The following is a 19,507-nucleotide window of genomic DNA, read 5'->3' on the forward strand; positions in this document are numbered from 1 at the left end:
ACAAACCCGTGTCCCCTGCATCGGCAGGCGGATTCTCAACCACTGCGCCACCAGGGAAGCCCAAATGACATCATTTTTAAAAGATCAAAAATATCAACTATGTAAGATTATATATAACAAAAATGTGTAAAACCTCTACAAACAATATTACAAAATATTAAGAGAAATGAAAGAATAGCTAAATAAATGGAGGCATATAGCAGAGTCATGAAGGAGAAGACAATTTTTTAATGATGTCAATTCTATTCAAATTGATCAGGTTCAATGAAATCTCAACTGACATTCTAAAAAATGTTTTATGAAAATTGACAAGCTAATTCTAAAATTCTTACACTCATAAGAAGGCCCAAGAATAGTCATCACAACGTTGAAGAACAATAACAAAACTAGAAGACTTAAGGTAATGGATATCAAGAATTATTATTGGGAATTCCCCGGCGGTCCAGTGGTTAGGACTCTGCACTTTCACTGCCGAGGGCCTGGGTTCAATCCCTGGTTGGGGAACTAAGATCCCACAAGCTGCACACCGTGGCCAAAAAAAAAAAATTATTATTAATCAAAATAATTGAGAGACTATACTCTTGGCACAAGGAGGCATAAGAAAGACCTTTGGACCTGAATAGAAAGAACTAAAACCCACATAAACATATATAGATACTTGATTTATGACAATGGTTGTACTACAGAGGTACAGAGGGAAAGCAGACATCAATGGAAAACACAAATTAAAAAGTGTTCACCCTGTTAATTATCAAGGAAAAGAAAGTCAAAACCACAATGAGATACCACAACATAAACATACCCACCAGAATGGCTAAAATGAAAAAGACTGACAATGCTAAATGCTGGCGAGGATGGAGAGTAGCAACACTCATACACTGTTGGTGGGGGGTATATATTTGTCCAGCCATTTTGGAAAACTATTTGGCAATCTATATTAAATGTGAACTTAGGGACTTCCCTGGTGGCACAGTGATTGGGAATCCGCCTGCCAATGCAGGGGACATGGGTTCAATCCCTGGTCTGGGAAGATCCCACATGCCTCGGAGCAACTAAGCCCGTGCACCCCAACTATTGAGCCTGTGTTCTAGAGCCCGCGAGCCACAACTACTGAGGCCACGTGCCACAACTACTGAGGCTCACGCGCATAGAGGCCGTGCTCCACAACAAGAGAAGCGACCGCAATGAGAAGCCTGCGCACCGCAACAAAGAGTAGCCCCCACTCGCTGCAACTAGAGAAAGCCCATGCGCAGCAACAAAGACCCAATGCAGCCAAAAATAAATAAATAAAAAACAAATAAATTTATAAAACAAAAATGTGAACTTAGATAAAATGTACCACCCAGGAATTCCATTCCTAGTTATATACTTATCATAAGTCATATATAAATCAAAAGTGCAAAAATGTTCATGGCAGCATTATTCAAAATTGCTAAACACCAGAATCAACCAAATGTCCATCAACAGTAGAACTGATAAGTTGTAGCATAGTCACAACAAACACTATAGAGCAATGATAATTAATGAACCATCGCTACACACAATATCATAAATGACTCTCTATAAACTAAAGGAGCCAGAGTCTGTAGAGTCCATGCTCTATAATTCCACCAACATAAAGTTCAAAAATAGGCATAGTAATCTATGATAATACTAGTGCAGATAGTGGCTACCTTCAAAGTAGATAATGGATAGGGATTGCAAGGGAGCAGAAGAGGCTTCTGAGGTGCTGGTGAGGTTCTATTTCCTGATCTGTTTGGTGGTTACATGGGCATGTTCACGTTATGATTTGTGCACGTCAATAAAAAATTCATTTAAAAAATAAAACATGTACATAGCTTTGGAGGCAGAAGATCCTAGGTTCAAATTCCAGCTCTGCCACTTCCTAGCTGTGTGACCTTAACCTTTCTGAACCTCAGATTTCTTCTTTGTGAATAGAGCTTAGTAATCATACCTGCGTCATAAGGACACATTAACTCAGATAAGGTGCTAATATATGCCTAATAAATGGCAGTGATAGTAGTAGTTGGCAATAGTAGTGGTTATGGTATGCTTTTTGTGGGGAAGGGTGGGATATGAAAAGTTCTAGAAACCACGAAGAAAGAAAGAGGCACTGCCAAGACTCTCTGCTTAGTTCAAAGGTCCTCCAATAGGGCTGGATCTCGAATTTATGTACATCAGTAGCCGTGTGCCATAATCCTTTTACACCCCCTACTTACATAATCAATATTCTTTGAAGCATTAAATTCCTGTCCTCTAAGTTGCTTCAGGAAGTTTAATTTGTCAAAGTCCACTGACAGTTCTTGTTAAGCTGGGCCCTCAATCTTCCTTCTCTGGCCCTGTTTACTAGAAGCCTGTGTTCTCACTGTTTTTGTCAGGTCAGACAAAGCATGTGTCTTGCAAACTGCTTTGCACAAGGCTCAGTGCCAAGCAGGGACCAGGGACCTCCACCTACTTTCTTATCTGTCAAGAATTTCTTGTGAGCACAAAGGCCGAGGCAACTCTACTTGTGTGGCATATCATAGCTTAATTATACATACAAATAGGAAGTATATTAGAAGGCATATTTGTCGAGGGCCCAAGATCTAAAGCTGGAATGCCAGGGTCTGATTCCTAATTCTGCCACTTACAAACAGTGGAACTCTGGGCAAGTCACTTAATCTCAAGTTTTCTCAGCTATAAAATGACAATATACACAGTCCACAGGTCATAGGATTTCTATGAGAATTAAGTTAGTTAACAATACCAAGCACTAAGAACATGGCCTGGCACATAAAATATATCACAGAAGGAATAGCTGTACTATTATATGTCCGCAAATTACCAGCAACTTTAAAATCTTCGAGTTAAAATAGCTCTAAAAACTCTATACTTGCGAACTGCCACTGTTTATTAAGGGAGACTCCTTCACAATGTGAGTAAAACTCCTGACAATCCAGGTCCCCCGCCTGGCCAGCCTACCTGTGCTCGGGGTACCCCAGGCCCACTGAACTGCTTGCAGGTCCCCAAATGTGCCAGGCCGCTTGGTCTCCCAGCCATCCATTCCTCCTCAAAACCCAGCTCAACGTCGGCTCATCTATGGAGGTGTCCCTGATCCCACAAAGCACAGGATGCTCCCTTCCTCCTTTGTACACCCATCTCTTAGAATATCAATCACACAAGACTGCAATACATTTTAATTTCCCCAAAGAGACCGAGATCTTCAAGGGTGACAACACTTTCTTCATCCTCTTACCTAAAATCAGAATTGCACCTGGCACAAAGTAGGGACTCAACAAAATTAATACTAAAGGACATTCAAGTTCTTTCTCCTAGTTTAAAAATCCTGGGTACAGAGACAAGAGTGGAGGTGGGAAATGTCCATCACCCACTAAACAGGCACAGAAAATAAGCAAGATAAACATCTATTTACATCTCCCCCCAATTTTTTGAGTAATAAACTAGCAAGAAAAAAATAGCTAATAAATGCACACGTTTATAATTTGAGAAACCAGCGTGAAAAGATGAGGTCATTCCATGAATAATCAGAAAATGAGCATGACTTTGTCCTGTCAACTCCCTTACCCTATTGCCCACGTAATTAAGTACAGTTGTAATTGAATCATGTTTACTGTTACTTCATGCTTACAACAAACATTTCTCTCTCCCTCTCTTAAATGTGTGCAGATGATCCAATTTCCGGGAACATCAAAGAACAGAGTTTAATAATGAAATGTTGAAAACCAAAACATATAAGGAAGTTAATCTGACACACTCAGTGATATGCATAATCATCATTGTGCTGCATGGTAATTAGGTAGAAATGGTAAATAGTTCTCTTAGATGTCTGTAATGAGCATTGCTCTTAGAGTGTCAAACTGAATATTTCTAGAGTCAGCTGCAGGGAAGCCTGTTCCTATAACAAAATGGTTCTCAATTGTCACTGCACATTAGAATCATCAAGGGACCTTCTGTAAATCCTGATACCCAGGGCCTTTACCTCAAACCAATTTAATCAGACTCCCTCGGGGTCATACCAGGACATCAATATTTTTTAATACTTCCCTGGTGATTACAATGTGCACTTAAGCTTAAGAATTACAGCTGTAAACAAGAAAACACAAGGGAGTTTGAAGTTGTTCTTTCCCTCTATTTTCCCACAGCACTGGGAACAAGCATCCATTGAAGGCTCAACAAGCAATCAATCAATTACTATTAAGTAATTAATGGCTGATTAATTAACAATAATCAATTGATGTTCGTTTGTCATAAGACTTTGCTGTATCTTATTCTCCTTTACAAGATAACCAATAAGAGAAAAAAAAAAATAAGAAAAGAGAAAATCATCACTCTACCTCCTTCCAGCATCCTATATGGAACCTGAAACAGCCTGGCACTTAGAGGCATGCTGTCAAATCAGCCCCAGGACTTTTTTTTTTTCAATTGTGGTAAAACGTACAACATAAACTGTACCATCTTAACTACTGTTAAGTGCACAGCTCAGTGGCGTTAAGTATATTCCCATTATTTTGCACCTATCGCCACCACCCATCTCCAGAACTTTTCTAATCTTCCCAAACTAAAACTCTGTACCCATTAAACAATAATTCCCCATTCCCTGCTCCTCCAGCCCCTGGAAACTTCCATTCTACTTGATGTGTCTAGAAATTTGATTGCTCTAGGTACCTAATATAAGGTGGAATAATTTGAGTCTGACTTATTTCACTTAGCATAAAGTCATCAAGATTCATTCATATTGTAGCATGAAAAAGGAAGAGCTTTCCCTCCTTTTTAAGTCTGAATAGTATCTCATTGTATGTATATACTGCATTTTATTTACCCGTTCATCCATCAGTGAGTATTTGCATCTTGTGAATATGCTATGAATATGCATGTACAAGACTCTGGGCTTTTTATATATAGCTTTACATATCTAGCATGGCCAGATTCTTAGTCAGAGAATCTCATACTAGAGATGCAAAGGGGCTGGTACGGTGTGCAGAATTCTAAGACGGCTCCACTGTCTCTACCCATATGGTGTCAGGCTCTTATACAATCCCCTCCCCCTGAGTGGAGATGGAACCTGGGACTTGCTCCTTGACAACAGAATATAGCAACTGTGATGGGAGGGTCACCCAGTGTATGTTATAAAAGACTTCATCTTAGCCAACAGTAAAGAGATTCTCCAGCTGGCCCTGAAGCAGTTAAGCAGCCATGTTGTGAGAGGGCCCCTGTCATATGAGGGGGACATATGACAGGGAACTCTGGGCAGACCTCTAGGAGCTGAGAGCAGCCCCTGGCTGACAGCCAGCAAGAAAATGGGGACCTCAGTCCTACCACCACAAGGAACTGAATTCTGCCAACAATCACTTGAGCTTAGAGGAGGACCTCTTCCACTAGAAAGCTCTAGAAAGGAACACAGCCGGTTGACACCTTGATTGCAGCCTGCTGAAACCCTGAGCAGATGACCTAAATAGCCTCACCCGGACTCCTGACCCACAGAAATGCCGAGATAACAAATATGCATTGTTTCAAGCTGCTAAGTTTGTGGTAACTTGTTATCCAACAATAGAAAACTAGCACACCTGGGTTTCCCTGAGTTTCTAGTTCCAAGGACTATCAAGTAGTATCTTCCCCTGCTCACTTTTTACCTCCTTTTTTCTCACCTCATCTGGAGAGAAGAGACTGGAAGCTACAGATCTTTCTTTCCTTCATATTTTTCAGAGCTTGATTTGTAAACCCCAAAAAGACTACGAAAGTTGATGCTTGGAATTTACTAATTCAAATTAATTTTTCATGACAAACAAACACTCCTGGAACGATTCAAAGGAAATTGGGGATTCTTGGCCATAGATCCCAAAAACAAAAATAAAAACCTGTCAAACAAGACTGCACTGAAAAATCTACAGCTCACCAATGTTTCTAAGGAAAGTCTGCATGGAGGAGAGCATATTTTCTTAAAATGAGACTTTAAAGAACGAAAACAGGTTTAGTTAAAGGATCATTACAACAAATATATCTTTCACACAGAAGGTACTTCCAGAGTCTAAAAACTGAAAAGCTTTTCCTTGGCTTTAGATATTTTTCCCCCTTCTTGAGAAGCAGTTTAAACCCTAGAAAAAGTCAGGTGATGAGCTGAGCTGCTCAGGCTTTGCAAAGAAAGGGGAGGCTCCCTGGAAACTGACCGCACTGGCAGAGGTCAGTGATGATGCTTCCCTCTGATTGGACACGCAAGGAGAAAAGGTCACTGTCTTCTCAACCATACTATTTTTACTACACTCTTTCCTGGGAATCTAGCAAGGAAATGGGCAGTGTCCAGAATGGCATGAAATGTGTGTGAGGGAAAAAATGGGTCAGGAAAGAGTAACCCATTTCAGAGAAATGGGTTCACTTAAAAGCCATAAGTAAGGAGAGCTGGCGGCTCTGCCCAGGCTCTCAGGACAGCTGTTCAAAGCCAGCCCTGCTATATTCACCTGGAGTAACTTACTTAGAGGCAAGCAGATCCACAAACTGCTATAAATATCCCATAAAGTAGTAAGAGAGCAGGCAAAATATAATAAGTGTAGGTTTCAGAGTTGTTCTGATTAAGTGGCAGCTGTCTAGGGATCTAGGTGAGGTTGCCCAGCTTTAGGCACTACTGAGGACCACCATGGGCTTGTTACTTACTCTTGGTAAGCCTCATACAATAATATTCACCCAGTTGGCTTGTTGTGAAAATAAATGAGATAACTCAGTATGTCTGGCCTATACTAGGTACTAGAAATTGGTACTGATGGCCCTTGACTAGTCTGATGCTGAGAGAGGAGGAAAATTAGAAGCAAACAAAATAAACATATAAGTGAAAGAAATGGGGGAGAGGAGACAGAAAGAACTACAGAAAAGAAAGGAAAGAAGATAAAATTAAAGAATTCAATATTCAATAAACATTTGTTGAACTGAATGTGTTCATCTGAAGGAGTAAAGGGAATGTTTCTAGCCAAGGCTATGGGGTCAAGAATGGCTGTGGTTATTGTGCAGTAGTATAAAAACATCACAGAACATGCTGTAACTCAGGAACGCCGACCACCAGGCACGGGAAGGGTGGTTCTGAGTCAGCTGGGAACTTAAAATAAGCACTTCGATTTTTGATTTTCACAACGATTAGTCCTTGAGTCCTGAGTGTTTCCTGAGGCTTAATTACACATTTTTCCTAACACCTAGCAACTGACAGACTGGAAGATGTGAGGATAAAGTGAGAAGGAACAGAGGGTGACTATAAACCAAGCAGAGGGTAATTTGAGAGGCTGAGAGAGGGCTTAGGTGGGGTGCAGAGTGAGGAGAGTCCAGGCCCTTTGGCTTCTAGAAAGAAGAAAAGGCAGGGGCAGGAAGTCACGGGCGCTGGGTGCCAGGACTCGGAAAATCTGCCAAAATCTATCTCACTTCTCTGAGGTGTCAAGGCAGCTGCCACTGAATTCTAGGCAGGTTCTTCAACTCCTCCGCGCTCCTGACCTCTCCTTTTTCTCAAGTTTAACACCACTGCCTATCCCCTCCACACCCCTCACCAAACCCAAGGGGAGCCATTCACTCTGCAGGCTGCTCCGGCTCTAAGAGTCAGGCACACAACGGTAGAGAACACACTTCTCACATCAGGGAGACTCACACTGGAAACCTGGTTCAGCAGGGGACCTTGAGCAAGCTGTTGAACGCCTCTGAGCTTCCGTTTCACCTTTGGTCCAAGGTTAAAGCAACACCTACCTCACTAGGCAAGTCTCCATGAGATAATACACAGAAAACAACAGACGTCTAGCAGTTGCCCAAACACTTGGTCTTCTCACCCCATCCCTGAGTAGCCAGCTCTGATCTGGATGTCTAAATGCACATTATTGCTATAAAACATTCTGATTTCAAACACCCTGACAACAACAGCAGGGAGCTGTTTGTAACCATATCAAAAACAAAAAATAGAAACGTATCTATTTCTAATTTTTTTTTTTGCGGTACGCGGTCCTCTCACTGTTGTGGCCTCTCCCGTTGCGGAGCACAGGCTCCGGACGCGCAGGCTCGGCGGCCACGGCTCACGGGCCCAGCCGCTCCGCGGCCTGGGGGAGCGCACGAACCCGTATCCCCTGCATCGGCAGGCGGACTCTCAACCACTGCGCCACCAGGGAAGCCCTCTAATTATTTATTTAATTTTTTACAAGGCTTCCCAACTAAAATATGAAGAATCCTCCTCTAATTTTCATTTTGGTATAGTGGGATATTGCAGTTGTTACAACAGACTTTTTATTGACGTATACTTGGATTAAACATTGTGTTAGTTTCAGGTATACAGCAAAGTGATTCAGTTATATATATGTATTCTGTTTCAGATTATTTTCCATTATAGGTTATTACAAGATAATGAATACAGTTCCCTGTGCTATACAGTCAGTCCTTATTTAGAACAGACTTTAGATAGCAGATTTCTTGGTTTTGAATCCCGGTTCCAATATTAAAAGCTGTGTAACCTTAGGCAAGTTACTTAATTCTGTAAGCCTCAGTTTCTTCATATATAAAATGATACATAATCACATCTATTATGATGGTGATAATAATATCTATTTCATGCGTTTGTTGTGAGGATTAAATAATCCAATATTTGTGGAGCACTCAGAGTGGTGCCTGGCACATCATTAGCGATGTACAGATGTTGTTATTACTATTATCATGATCATTCCATGCAAACACTTCTGCTCAGTAAAAGAGCTGTATTTCTGTAATGAACATTCAAATGCTCGGCACAGCTTTCGAAAGGAAGAACAAATAAAAACAAACATACTCCTTCTTCCTGGCTGTTTTTCCCCATCTTGTTTAAATGGGTTACTCACTAGCATTTTCCACTTTTACCTATTCTGCTCCTGGGGTGGGAGTGACAAATGAGACTCATTGTCCTTCCTAAAACTAGAGTCAACATCTGAAGTCAGATGGCAAGCCTTTGTTTTACCTCTCCTTTTCCAAGAAGAACAATAGTTTCAGATGATAGTTAAAGCGTTCTCAGTGAAAGGAAGTCATACCAGTGACTTGCCAGATGTCTCTGATTAATTTGCCTGTGTTCCACCAGACATTCTGCACGAGCTCATAATTTTGTTCTGCTGGTGCTGAAGTTTGTTAAACAATGTCTACATCAACAGAAAATTTAATTTCAGTAAAAGGTCTGACCTCTGCAGGCATGGTCCTCTTGGTGCTCAAGGCAGGTCAGACATGGACAGAAATGCGATCTGAGCTCTTTCTCACCCACCTTTGCCACTGATATTCAGTTCTCAGCCCTGAGAAGCTCTGTACTTGTTTCAGAACCCATTCGCGCCCCTCCATATATATCAGTCTGTACCATCAGACGGATCAAATCAATTCTCTGTGTCCTTTTCACACAGGCCTGAGCTCTGAGGATCTAGCACTTGGTGAATATTAATGAAATGGGTAAGCTCTGCTCAACTCTGCTGGGAAGAAGCCGGGAAGCAGCATTGTTCTTCCTACCACTCAATACAGTGTATCAAAATAAAGCAGACTGGGGCTTCCCTGGTGGCGCAGTGGTTGAGAGTCCGCCTGCCGATGCAGGGGACACGGGTTCGTGCCCCGGTCAGGGAGAATCCCACATGCCGTGGAGCGGCTGGGCCCGTGAGCCATGGCCGCTGAGCCTGTGCATCCGGAGCCTGTGCTCCGCAACCGGAGAGGCCACAACAGTGAGAGGCCCGCGTACCATAAATAAATAAAGAAAGAAAGAAAGAAAGAAAGCAGGCTGGTGCCCAAACTAACCTGACTTGAGCCCTTTGATCTTTGTGGGTTAAGAACACTAGTATAGGTAGATAGCGTCGGGGACCCCCAGAGGAAGAGAACCAGACATATCTTTCTTGACATAAGAGAAGCCATTTTAGGCCTAAGCCATTTTGTGATCTAAGTCTGGCCACAATGCTTGCTCTTGATCAGGCCAGAAAATAACCATATTGGAGACAATAAATCAGTTGTAAAGACTCCCAGTTCTGTTTCAAAAATAAAGATCGGTCTGAAGCACATTCTTGAACTATTCTGCAGGATCCAAAACTCCCTCAAGCACTCAACCACCCGACTAACTGGAACCTAAGGAATGATCATGATGACTTTTATGGATTTCAGTCAACTAGAGCCAGGACCCTGTCAGTCTTTGCCCCATTTCTACACTGAATTCTCCTCCATGAATATGCATACACTGCCCAATCTCCTTCATAAATATGCATGCACCCTTAGCTTAAAACTTCCCCAATTTTGCTGTTCAGGGACATACTGCTTTGGGAAATATCTTCGGTGTTCTCTTTACTTGCTGCAAGTAATAAATCCTTCCTTCTCCTGCTCTTTGGTTTGGTAGTGTCTTTTGGCTTGACACCTACCCAGAGGCAAATCCAGTCTTTGCGCAACCATTTTTGGGATTGTAGAGGGAAAGAACTGGTTTCAAAGTCAATCTTGGGTTCTAATCTTAGCTCTGCCACTTACCAAGCCCTATTCTGCAACTCCCCTGCACCTGTTTCCTCACTTCTCCAATAGGGGAGAAGCGTGAAACAATCTCTAAGGTTCTTCCAGCTCTAAAGTCTTCTGATAGTTACTGTAATAGATTTAAATCAGAGATCAGAGTATTTGATATACTGGAATGCTCTGACTCATCATGATTTATGATAATTCAGAAAAGCTGAGTACCTATAATAAAACGGGCTACATGCCCACATGGTTGTATGCTTCTGAAGATCTAAAATGGTCAGTGGGCACAAAGCCAAGTCCCTACAAAAGGCTATGATAGACTGCAGGTTCCATTCAGCTGAAGAGGGATTCCACAGTGTGCCCACCTCAATCTGACAGGCTCATTTTCATTTTCTGTGACATTGTCCTAATACCGAACACAGGTCTTATTTTGTCTGTAAGTTCTCTCAAACTTCACTACGGTCACAATTCCCACCTCAAAAGATAGCAGTTACAGTCAAAACCACATAATCTAGAACTGCAGTATCCAATACAGTGGCCATTAGACACATGTGGCTATTTAATTTTAAAATAACTTGAGGGCTTCCCTGGTGGCCAGTGCTCAACAGCTACATTCTGCTGTTGGCTACCATATCAGACAACACAGATTATAGAACATTTCCATCATTGCAGAAAATTCTCCTGAACAGCACTGAATTATTCTAGAACCTGATCTTAAAACGTAGCCCCTTGAATTTTGCAAGAGACAAATTAAAAGAGTTCTCCAATGCCATTAGAGCATATAAGTTCCTCCAAATAAAGCAGGGAGGTGCAACTATACTATTTAAGCTCGCCCTTCCTATCTTACAAGTACACTTGCTGGGTACAAGACAACAAAGATGGCATGAGTGGGCTGCCTGGCAGTTGCTGAGGTTCACTTGCCATTTACAATACATTTGAGCACAGGGGGCTCAGCAAACTCACAGACTGCGGTGGCATGGGTTTGAGAGTCTCTCATGAATTACCAAATCTGAATCCTCAAATTCGAAATCTATCATCCCCCCAAATGTTATTATCTGGTTTCTCTCAGTACTTCATATCTCCCCCATGCTGTTGATTGCAGGAGGGCTGGAATCTCCCCCCACTTTCTTGCTCATTGTTAAGTACTCATCAGAGACATACTGTTCGACAAAAAGACTAAAAAACCATTCAATGACTTTCTGATCCAGTGTGGAGGGGGAGCCTGATCCAAAATGTAGTTGACACGTATTAGTAAAAACAAATTTATTCATAAAGTTAGCCAGGAAACTTTATAAGTTCAACAAATAAATCATGAGAACGTAAAACTAAATGAAGGCGCCATTTTGACTGCTACCTTAAATTCTCTAATATCTACCAGGGACTGCTTGGAAAAGTAGCCAAACCAATGGACACTGTCCATCATCCTTTTATCAGTGAATGGTGCTCTCATCTTTTCTAATGTTCTAACTTCCAGAAAGTTTTTTCTTACAAAATTTTTGATAGACTGTATAAAGAATAAATTTGGATAAATAATCCAAACTTTACTTACAGACTTTCTCTAAAAGTGGAACTATTTGAAAATGGAAAATGAATTATAATATTGAGCACTTTCTAAGAACTGGACATTTTTTAATCTCTGAATTGATGTTAGCTATCTGCGTTTAGCCACTTATTCCAGACTTAAGGGGAAAGACATTTTGTAAGGGAAATTGCAGGGAAAATTCAGGTACAAATGTCTGCAAGGGGAAATAAGACATAAACCAGTCAATGAAAACAGAGTGGTTCCCATATTCTAATTAATTTTTCAATTCAGAACCAAAAGGCTCTGTGAAAGCATAAAGGGATTATGATGGCATAAATAATCTAATTTGGTCTTTTTAGGATTTAATCATTAAGGAATCAGTTATCCCATTTCTTCATCGTATCCCCAACACAAACTTGTACCCACTGGGCCTGCCTTTATGATGGATGAGGGGAATCATTGCTCATCCTTACTCATCCATCCTTATAAGGGCTATAATGTCTTTCCTCTCCTGTGTCCCACTCACTACAGACAGGTGGTTTGGCCCAAAAACTAACTGTGCTTAGCTATTGATTTCCTTTACCTCGTTATAATAGAGCTAACAAAAAATACAGAAGAATGTACTTATCTTGGATTGTTCTGTTACCTAACACCAGGAGAATAGTGTTTTGCCTCAAGATGGACATAAGTCTTTGGAAAAAATAATTGATAATAATCTTCATTCAAGAGGAGAAATCTGGGCTTACCTAGTGGCGCAGTGGTTAAGAATCCACCTGCCAATGCAGGGGACACAAGTTCAAGCCCTGGGCCAGGAAGATCCCACATGCCACGGAGCAACTGAGCCCGTGCGCCACAACTACTGAGGCCCTCGCGCCTAGAGCCCGTGCTCCACAATGAGAGAAGCCACCGCAATGAGAAGCCCGCGCACTGCAATGAAGACCCAATACAGCCAAAAATAAAAACAAATAAATAAATAAATTTATTTTTTAAAAAAAAGAGGAGAAATCTGGTGGAATATGTAGGAAGAGGGTCAAAGAAGATGAATTACTATTAAATTCTCTCGCACTTCTCCTAGATATATAAGCACATTGTTATTTGAAAGAATTTTTGTGGTTAAATAATATATTGTCTTACGTATACATATATAGTATGTATAACATATGTATGTGTATAGTACGTATATAGAGAGAATGCATAATACAATTATTATATGTGCCTATATCTCTTATACATCAAAAGAGAACACTATGATGTTCAATTTTTGAAAAACAAGCATAAGTTTGTAAGCAACATTTATAATTTCTGAATTCACATCATTAAAAATAAATAATTATTATTTTTGCAACGGGAATAGATAAGACCTTTTTAAGCCAACTAATAAATAAACTCTTGGCTTAAGAAAAGTCTTCTGAACTCTAATGTCAATCAGATTCTTTCAACCACCGAGTATTATGCGTTTATAATCCAGCATGACTTGTTTCCTTAACAAACATTTATTGCTCATTCGCTATGTGCCAAGCACTGTCAACAAATTGATGAATTAAACCTCCCTTTATAATCCTGTTATCAAAATTAATCATTTATTTGTTTAAGTCAGATGTTTTATCTTGATTTATATTATTTATGTGTGTGAATAAATTAAAGTTGTTTTAATTTCACAAATCTTGGATTTTGCAAGAAGAATCCAGGCTCAGCCAAGACATTATCGAGGCAAAAGATCTAATTTCAACTAATAAATATTTACTCATTTAAAAATAGTGCAGAAAGAAGACCCTAACTCATAATGTTTCTAATCGATCTTTCCTGGTTAGGAAATTCAAACTTGAGCCAGAAAAGAAACATACCCATACACACACACACACACACACACACACACACACACACACACACACACACACAAGAATACTGTGGGAAATATTTACATGTTCTTTTAAAAATCCTTATTTTTAAAATTAATTCTAGCTTTTAATTGTTCCCTCTGCCTGAAGTAAGTGCCCTTTCTACCTGGTCTATTCTCCTTTTTCTCCTTTGGGTCTCAGTTAAAGGTCACCTCCTCAACCAGGTCTCCATGACAATCCCAATTCTGTCCCCTCCTTGACCTTCTCTCCCCCTTAATCCCAGACACCACCCACTCTACTGTCAGTTTCATCATATCATTCATCATAATTAATAATTACACAATGTTTACTTGTTTCCATGTATACTATCTTCCCACAGGAAATGCTCTGTGTCTATTTATTCACTGATATATACTTAGCATCTAACACAGTGGCTGGGAGAAGGCAGTGCTTAACTAAAACTGTGGGATGAATGAATGAATGCACCCCCCTCAGAGGCATCAGCTTATCCCATTTTCATGACACTTGAAGACTAAGTGCTAAGAAGTGGCTTTTGCTATACATATTCATAATTCAGCGTGATTTGTGTACACCGTTAAGTCTACTTCTTTGGAAGAGAGAAGGGCAGACTTCCTACAACCACCTCTGCACTCCCCTAGGGTTTTCAAGATAACAGAAATGACTTTTGTGAACTCGGTTCCTCAGTTATGCAAATCACAAATCAAAGTCCAGGTAAAGCACGAGTCCTGCTTTAAAGAGAAGTTCTACTTACAGAGAGACCCTGTTGCAAAACAAAACCCTTTCAGAAGCCCCTCTATCCCCAAATCTGAAAGGGTTAATATGCGCTTCTCCATTGAGGAGACTCAATAAATAGCATTCTAATGTTTCGTAATATTTAAGGCCACCTGAGTCCAAAAGCGGGTGCGAACTTACCTGGAGTCCTTTCTGACTCTCGCTTTCTCAAAGGAAAATTCAGGGGGTTTGTTGAGGTCATAGGTTCGGGTGGTGGGCTCAGCAGACACACCAGCCTTCGCTCCCCTCCTGCTATGGAGGGAGACCAATCCCGAGGTCTTGCGGTGGACCTCAAGAGGCACTTTATCCGGAGACGCCTGGCGCGGGCTTCCTCCCTGCATGTGTACCACATCCTGAAGCTTGTTCAGCTGGATGCACTTGTTCTGGAGCTCCTCCGTGAGCTCTGCAATGGCCACAGTCTGCTTGGACAGCTGCTCCCGTAGCTCCTTCAAATGGTACTCCCGCTCCTGGATCTCGGCATCCTTCCTCCTCAGCTCTCTCTCCAGCTCTGTCACCTTGCTCCGGAGGGCACTGGTAGTGAGGTTCCCGGAGTGGCCATCTGGATTCTTGGAATGTTTGGGTTTCACGGAACCATTTCCCATTTTGCTCAAGGACCTGAAAGAGGGCAGAGAATTGGGGATTCCCTAGTGGAGTTTCACTTCCCAACCGCCACCGCCGCTCCTCTCAACCGGCTCTGTTCCATAAAGAGAAACACAGCGCTCATCGCTGTTTGGTAAGCAATAAATTCCCCCACGCTTCCAGAAGGAAAGCTACGGATTGATTCCCTTTGTCCCTCAATGAGGAGGAGCTGGCACTTGGTTTCGTTCTTCCCCGTCCCTTTGCTGGCCCAAGCATCCCACCTAATAAGCATTTTGCACAAACGGCCTGTGTTACCTGCTCTTCTCTTTGGTCGTTCTCTCCGGACAGCTGTCAAAAGCATCACAACAAAACTGTGATTCGGATGTCAGCATGGCAAAGATAAAACACCAACGAGAAGCTACCGCAGCAGAGGCTTGTTAATGTCACAACTCTCACAGATCCCTGAGTGGCTACACTAAGAAACCTCCCCCTGGTTTAGAAAATAACACATCTGCACTTCGGGAGGAGGAGGCACAGTTGGTGTTGCTGTATTAGCACTTTTCTCCAGCCGTGTGTGCCTATTAAGTTCGGCTTTTCTGACAACGCTCGCTGTTGCACATTTCTGGATGGCAGTTACCAGAAGGTAAAACAGAGGCATGGGGGTTCTTCTACATCCTTTACTTTATATCCTAAAGCCAAGATTGTCCAAAAAATGACAACCTATGGGTACAATGCTCTATTATTTTCCCGTAAGGAATATCCTCAGTATAGGCCCCAAAGTAGTTACTAATCCAGTGAGTCTCAGGATGTAATAGGCAGACTGGGGATTATGAGGCATGATTTTAGTTGATTCAAAAAGTTTTTTAGGGATTTCCCTGGCGCAGTGGTTAAGAATCCGCCTGCCAATGCAGGGGACACGGGTTTGAGCCCTGGTCCGGGAAGATCCCACATGCCGCGGAGCAACTAAGCCCCTGCGCCACAGCTACTGAGCCTGCGCTCTAGAGCCCGCGAGCCACAACTACTGAAGCCGGCGCACCTAGAGCCAGTGCTCGGCAGCAAGAGAAGCCACCGCAATGAGAAGCCCGCGCACCGCAGTGAAGAGTGGCCCCTGCTCGCTGCAACTAGAGAAAGCCCGCACGCAGCAACAAAGACCCAAAGCAGCCAAAAATAAATAAAATTTATTTTTTTTAAAATGGTTTTTAGTTCAATAGCTATGTATTTATTTTAACATTCATTAGAAATATAAATAATTGGCACCACAAAATTTTGAGGTTCAGTAAGATAGTTAGATTTACTGAGTCAATTCAGTGAAAATAGAAAAGAAATTATCTGCAGTTAATAAGTACATACGAGCAAAATCAAAAAGAACTTGAAAGGCTGAAGTTTGGAAAATACTGCTTTGATTAATTATCATAAGGTTTAAGTCTTTTTAAGCTAGCTAGTTAAATTTCATACCTTTGCACACGTAATTTTTGACAGCCATAACCCAAGAAACTTGTAAACTAAGTTTGAATGACCGCTTCTTATCTAATAAGAGATAGATGGAAGTTTGAAGTTATAAATCTCACACATTCTTGGCCCTCTCTCTCCCCACATTTCAAACTCTGAGAGAAATAAAAGCTTAGACTGATTTCACGAGCTCTACCGGAATCATCATGAACCTTTACAAGAAAGACAAAGACATACACAGCCTCTAAGTTTCAAACAGATGCAACCAAATAGTCAATGCAGGTCACCTAAGATGGACGGTAGAAACAGAAAATAAATGCACTTATAATAGTAATCTTGCAATACCCAGACATTCTTCGTAGAATTCAGGTTCAAAGTAGTCGTTAATAATAATTAGCCTCCAGGGAACTGCCGCAATATGTTGCAGAGATGTGGCAGGTCTAACCTTTAAGTTTCTGTTGACTCGGCAGCATTTACTATTCTTATATATTAGGAATATATAAAAAGGTTCAGGAGACTAGAATTCAAAGAAGTGACCCAGGACACTGTGGTAACCTGAATAAGCAATTCAGAAGATGTTAGATTGGGACCTGAGAATAAACTTGAATGAGATTCTGAATGACAGGCATGAGAAGGGTACCCCCAAAGGGATCTTAAATTAATGTGTGCACAAGTTTTTAACATGCAGCAATGAGACATCTCCTAGATATGCTTTTTTGGTTCATGGACAAGCATTCCTAATCCAAGGCAGGATAGAGGGAGGGGAATGGGTGGAAGAAAAGAAATTGCCTTATAAAGAACAAAAGTAAGCACAAACATTTTAAAATCTAATATTAAACTAACAACTCATTCTTTATTCATAGAACAATTGTTTACTAAGACCAAACTAAGTGTCATGTACTATACCAGGGGCATAGCTCCATGAATTTGCAGTCAAATTCGACAGAGAGAGGAGTTCTAGCATTCTAAATATGAGAAGGCTTAGAACCATTTTTGCTCTATGTATGGTAGTCAGAACATTCTGTACCAATCCAATAATTTTACAAACCTGAAACACAACTAGGCAGAGGTGGTTAAATTCTCCCAAAACACCAGCTATTCTCTGGCTTTAATGAAGTCAGTTTGGAAGCTGAATAAATCTTTCGAGCTATTTAGAATTCTAAAGAGGGATGAAATGAGAGTAACTAACCCATCTTTCAAGTCACTAATTTAAGATATGTAAGGACTACTGAATGACTCAATACTAAGTCTGATTTCTTACTTAGTTCACCCCTTTCAATTCTGGTGTCCCTCAAGCCAAGGCTTCGAGTGTCTGGCTTCATAAAACCTAATTAGACTCCCTCCGTTTCCTGTCTGCATCAGTCACTAAGAGAGACAAGCTATTTCTCAAATATGTATTGCCAGTCACAACTGAACCACAGGATTTTGTTCCATCAATCTAGCAACTATAGGTTCTTAGAATCATTCTTGTAATCAGAGAACAGCATGCAAAGTAATAAGAAATGAGCTTAGAGATAAAGATCAGGATATTTTTCCTTCCAGTTTTATTGAAATATAATTGACATATAGCACAATTTAAGTTTAAGGTGTACAGCAAAATAATTTGATTTATACACATCATGAAACGATTACCACAAGTTTAGTGAACGTTCATCATCTCATATAGATACAAAATTTAAGAAATAGAAAAAAATTGTTCCTTGTGATAAGAGCTCAGGATTTACTTTCTTAACAGCTTTCATATATAACACACAGCAGTGTTAATTATATGTATCATATTGTACTTGACATCCCTAATATTTATCTTATAACTGGACATCTGTACCTTTTGACTGCCTGTATCCAATTCCCCCCACCACCACCACCACCACCTCTGGTAACCACAAATCTGACCTCTTTTTCTATGAGTTTGTTTGTTTGTTTTCAAAGTATAGTGAAGTAATAAGAAATGAGCATGGAGACGAAGATCAGGATTTGACATAAGCAATGAAGTCAAGCCAGCCAGGGTAGAAAAACAATCTGCCTTTTCCCAGCTGTGTAACCTTCTATAAATTATTTCGAATCCTCGGTTTTCTAATCTAGAAAGTGGATATAATTATGCCCATCTCAAAGATTTATTATGAAGATTATGTTTGTAAGGTATCCTGTGCATTGTCAGGCATGTAGTACACACCAAGTAGCGTTTATAGTATGTGACTAGCAAGGCACTAAGTGACTTGGTATGAGGAAATGCCCAGAGGGCATCACTACTGGGTGGGGAAGAAGTCTAGTAGACTGGATGTCTTCCGGACAAGAGGTCTTTAAAGATGAAAATTATTGGGGGTGGGGGAGAGGGGTATCCTTACTCTGTCTTCATTAAGACAAAAAGTCATTCTGGAACAAACAACCTGGGAAACCCTCCCAGTTAAGCGAAGCCCCACCAAAAGATGAAGACCAGAAAGTTTCATAAGCAACCCAGCCCAGGTTCCAGGACTGCAAGGACTCCTCCTTTGTAATTCCCTCATGTAGCCTCTATCTATTTACACATATTACACTGAAATCCTTAAACCAAAAGGGCCCACCTAATTATCTTCAAAGGCAACAAAAAACATGGTTCACTTTGAAGGGGATATTCTTCTGCAGCCAGGGACAGGAGCAAGGAATACAATGAGCAGTGGCATCTAGCAAAAGAGAGGAAAATTATATAAAGTTATAAATTATTATTACATTAATTTAATCACGACTTAGGAAATGTCATCTACAAGAGGTAACTAGAAAAGACACAGGAAAAGCAAATCTGACTGTGGACGCTCTTGCAGGCAGATTAACACCTGACAGCCAATGTGGGAGGAATTAGCCTTTGTTGTCTGTTTTTCCTCCAGCTCTAAAGTAGTTTGAAACCAAA

At 40.9% G+C, this 19,507-nt stretch overlaps 1 protein-coding gene across 2 annotated transcripts in view; it reads right to left on the bottom strand.

Moving 5' to 3' along the window:
- Positions 1-15,197, bottom strand: part of PRKG2 (protein kinase cGMP-dependent 2) — a 91,418-nt gene extending 76,221 nt beyond the window's left edge. For both annotated transcript variants that reach the window (XM_007110240.2, XM_007110239.2), the window contains exon 1: positions 14,737-15,197. In XM_007110240.2, coding sequence (XP_007110302.1) covers positions 14,737-15,197 — 461 coding nt within the window. The remainder of the gene's footprint in view (positions 1-14,736) is intronic.
- Positions 15,198-19,507: the final 4,310 nt, after the last annotated feature.

The sequence above is a fragment of the Physeter macrocephalus genome, chromosome 7, assembly GCF_002837175.3.
Source record: "Physeter macrocephalus isolate SW-GA chromosome 7, ASM283717v5, whole genome shotgun sequence".
Taxonomy (NCBI): domain Eukaryota; kingdom Metazoa; phylum Chordata; class Mammalia; order Artiodactyla; family Physeteridae; genus Physeter; species Physeter macrocephalus.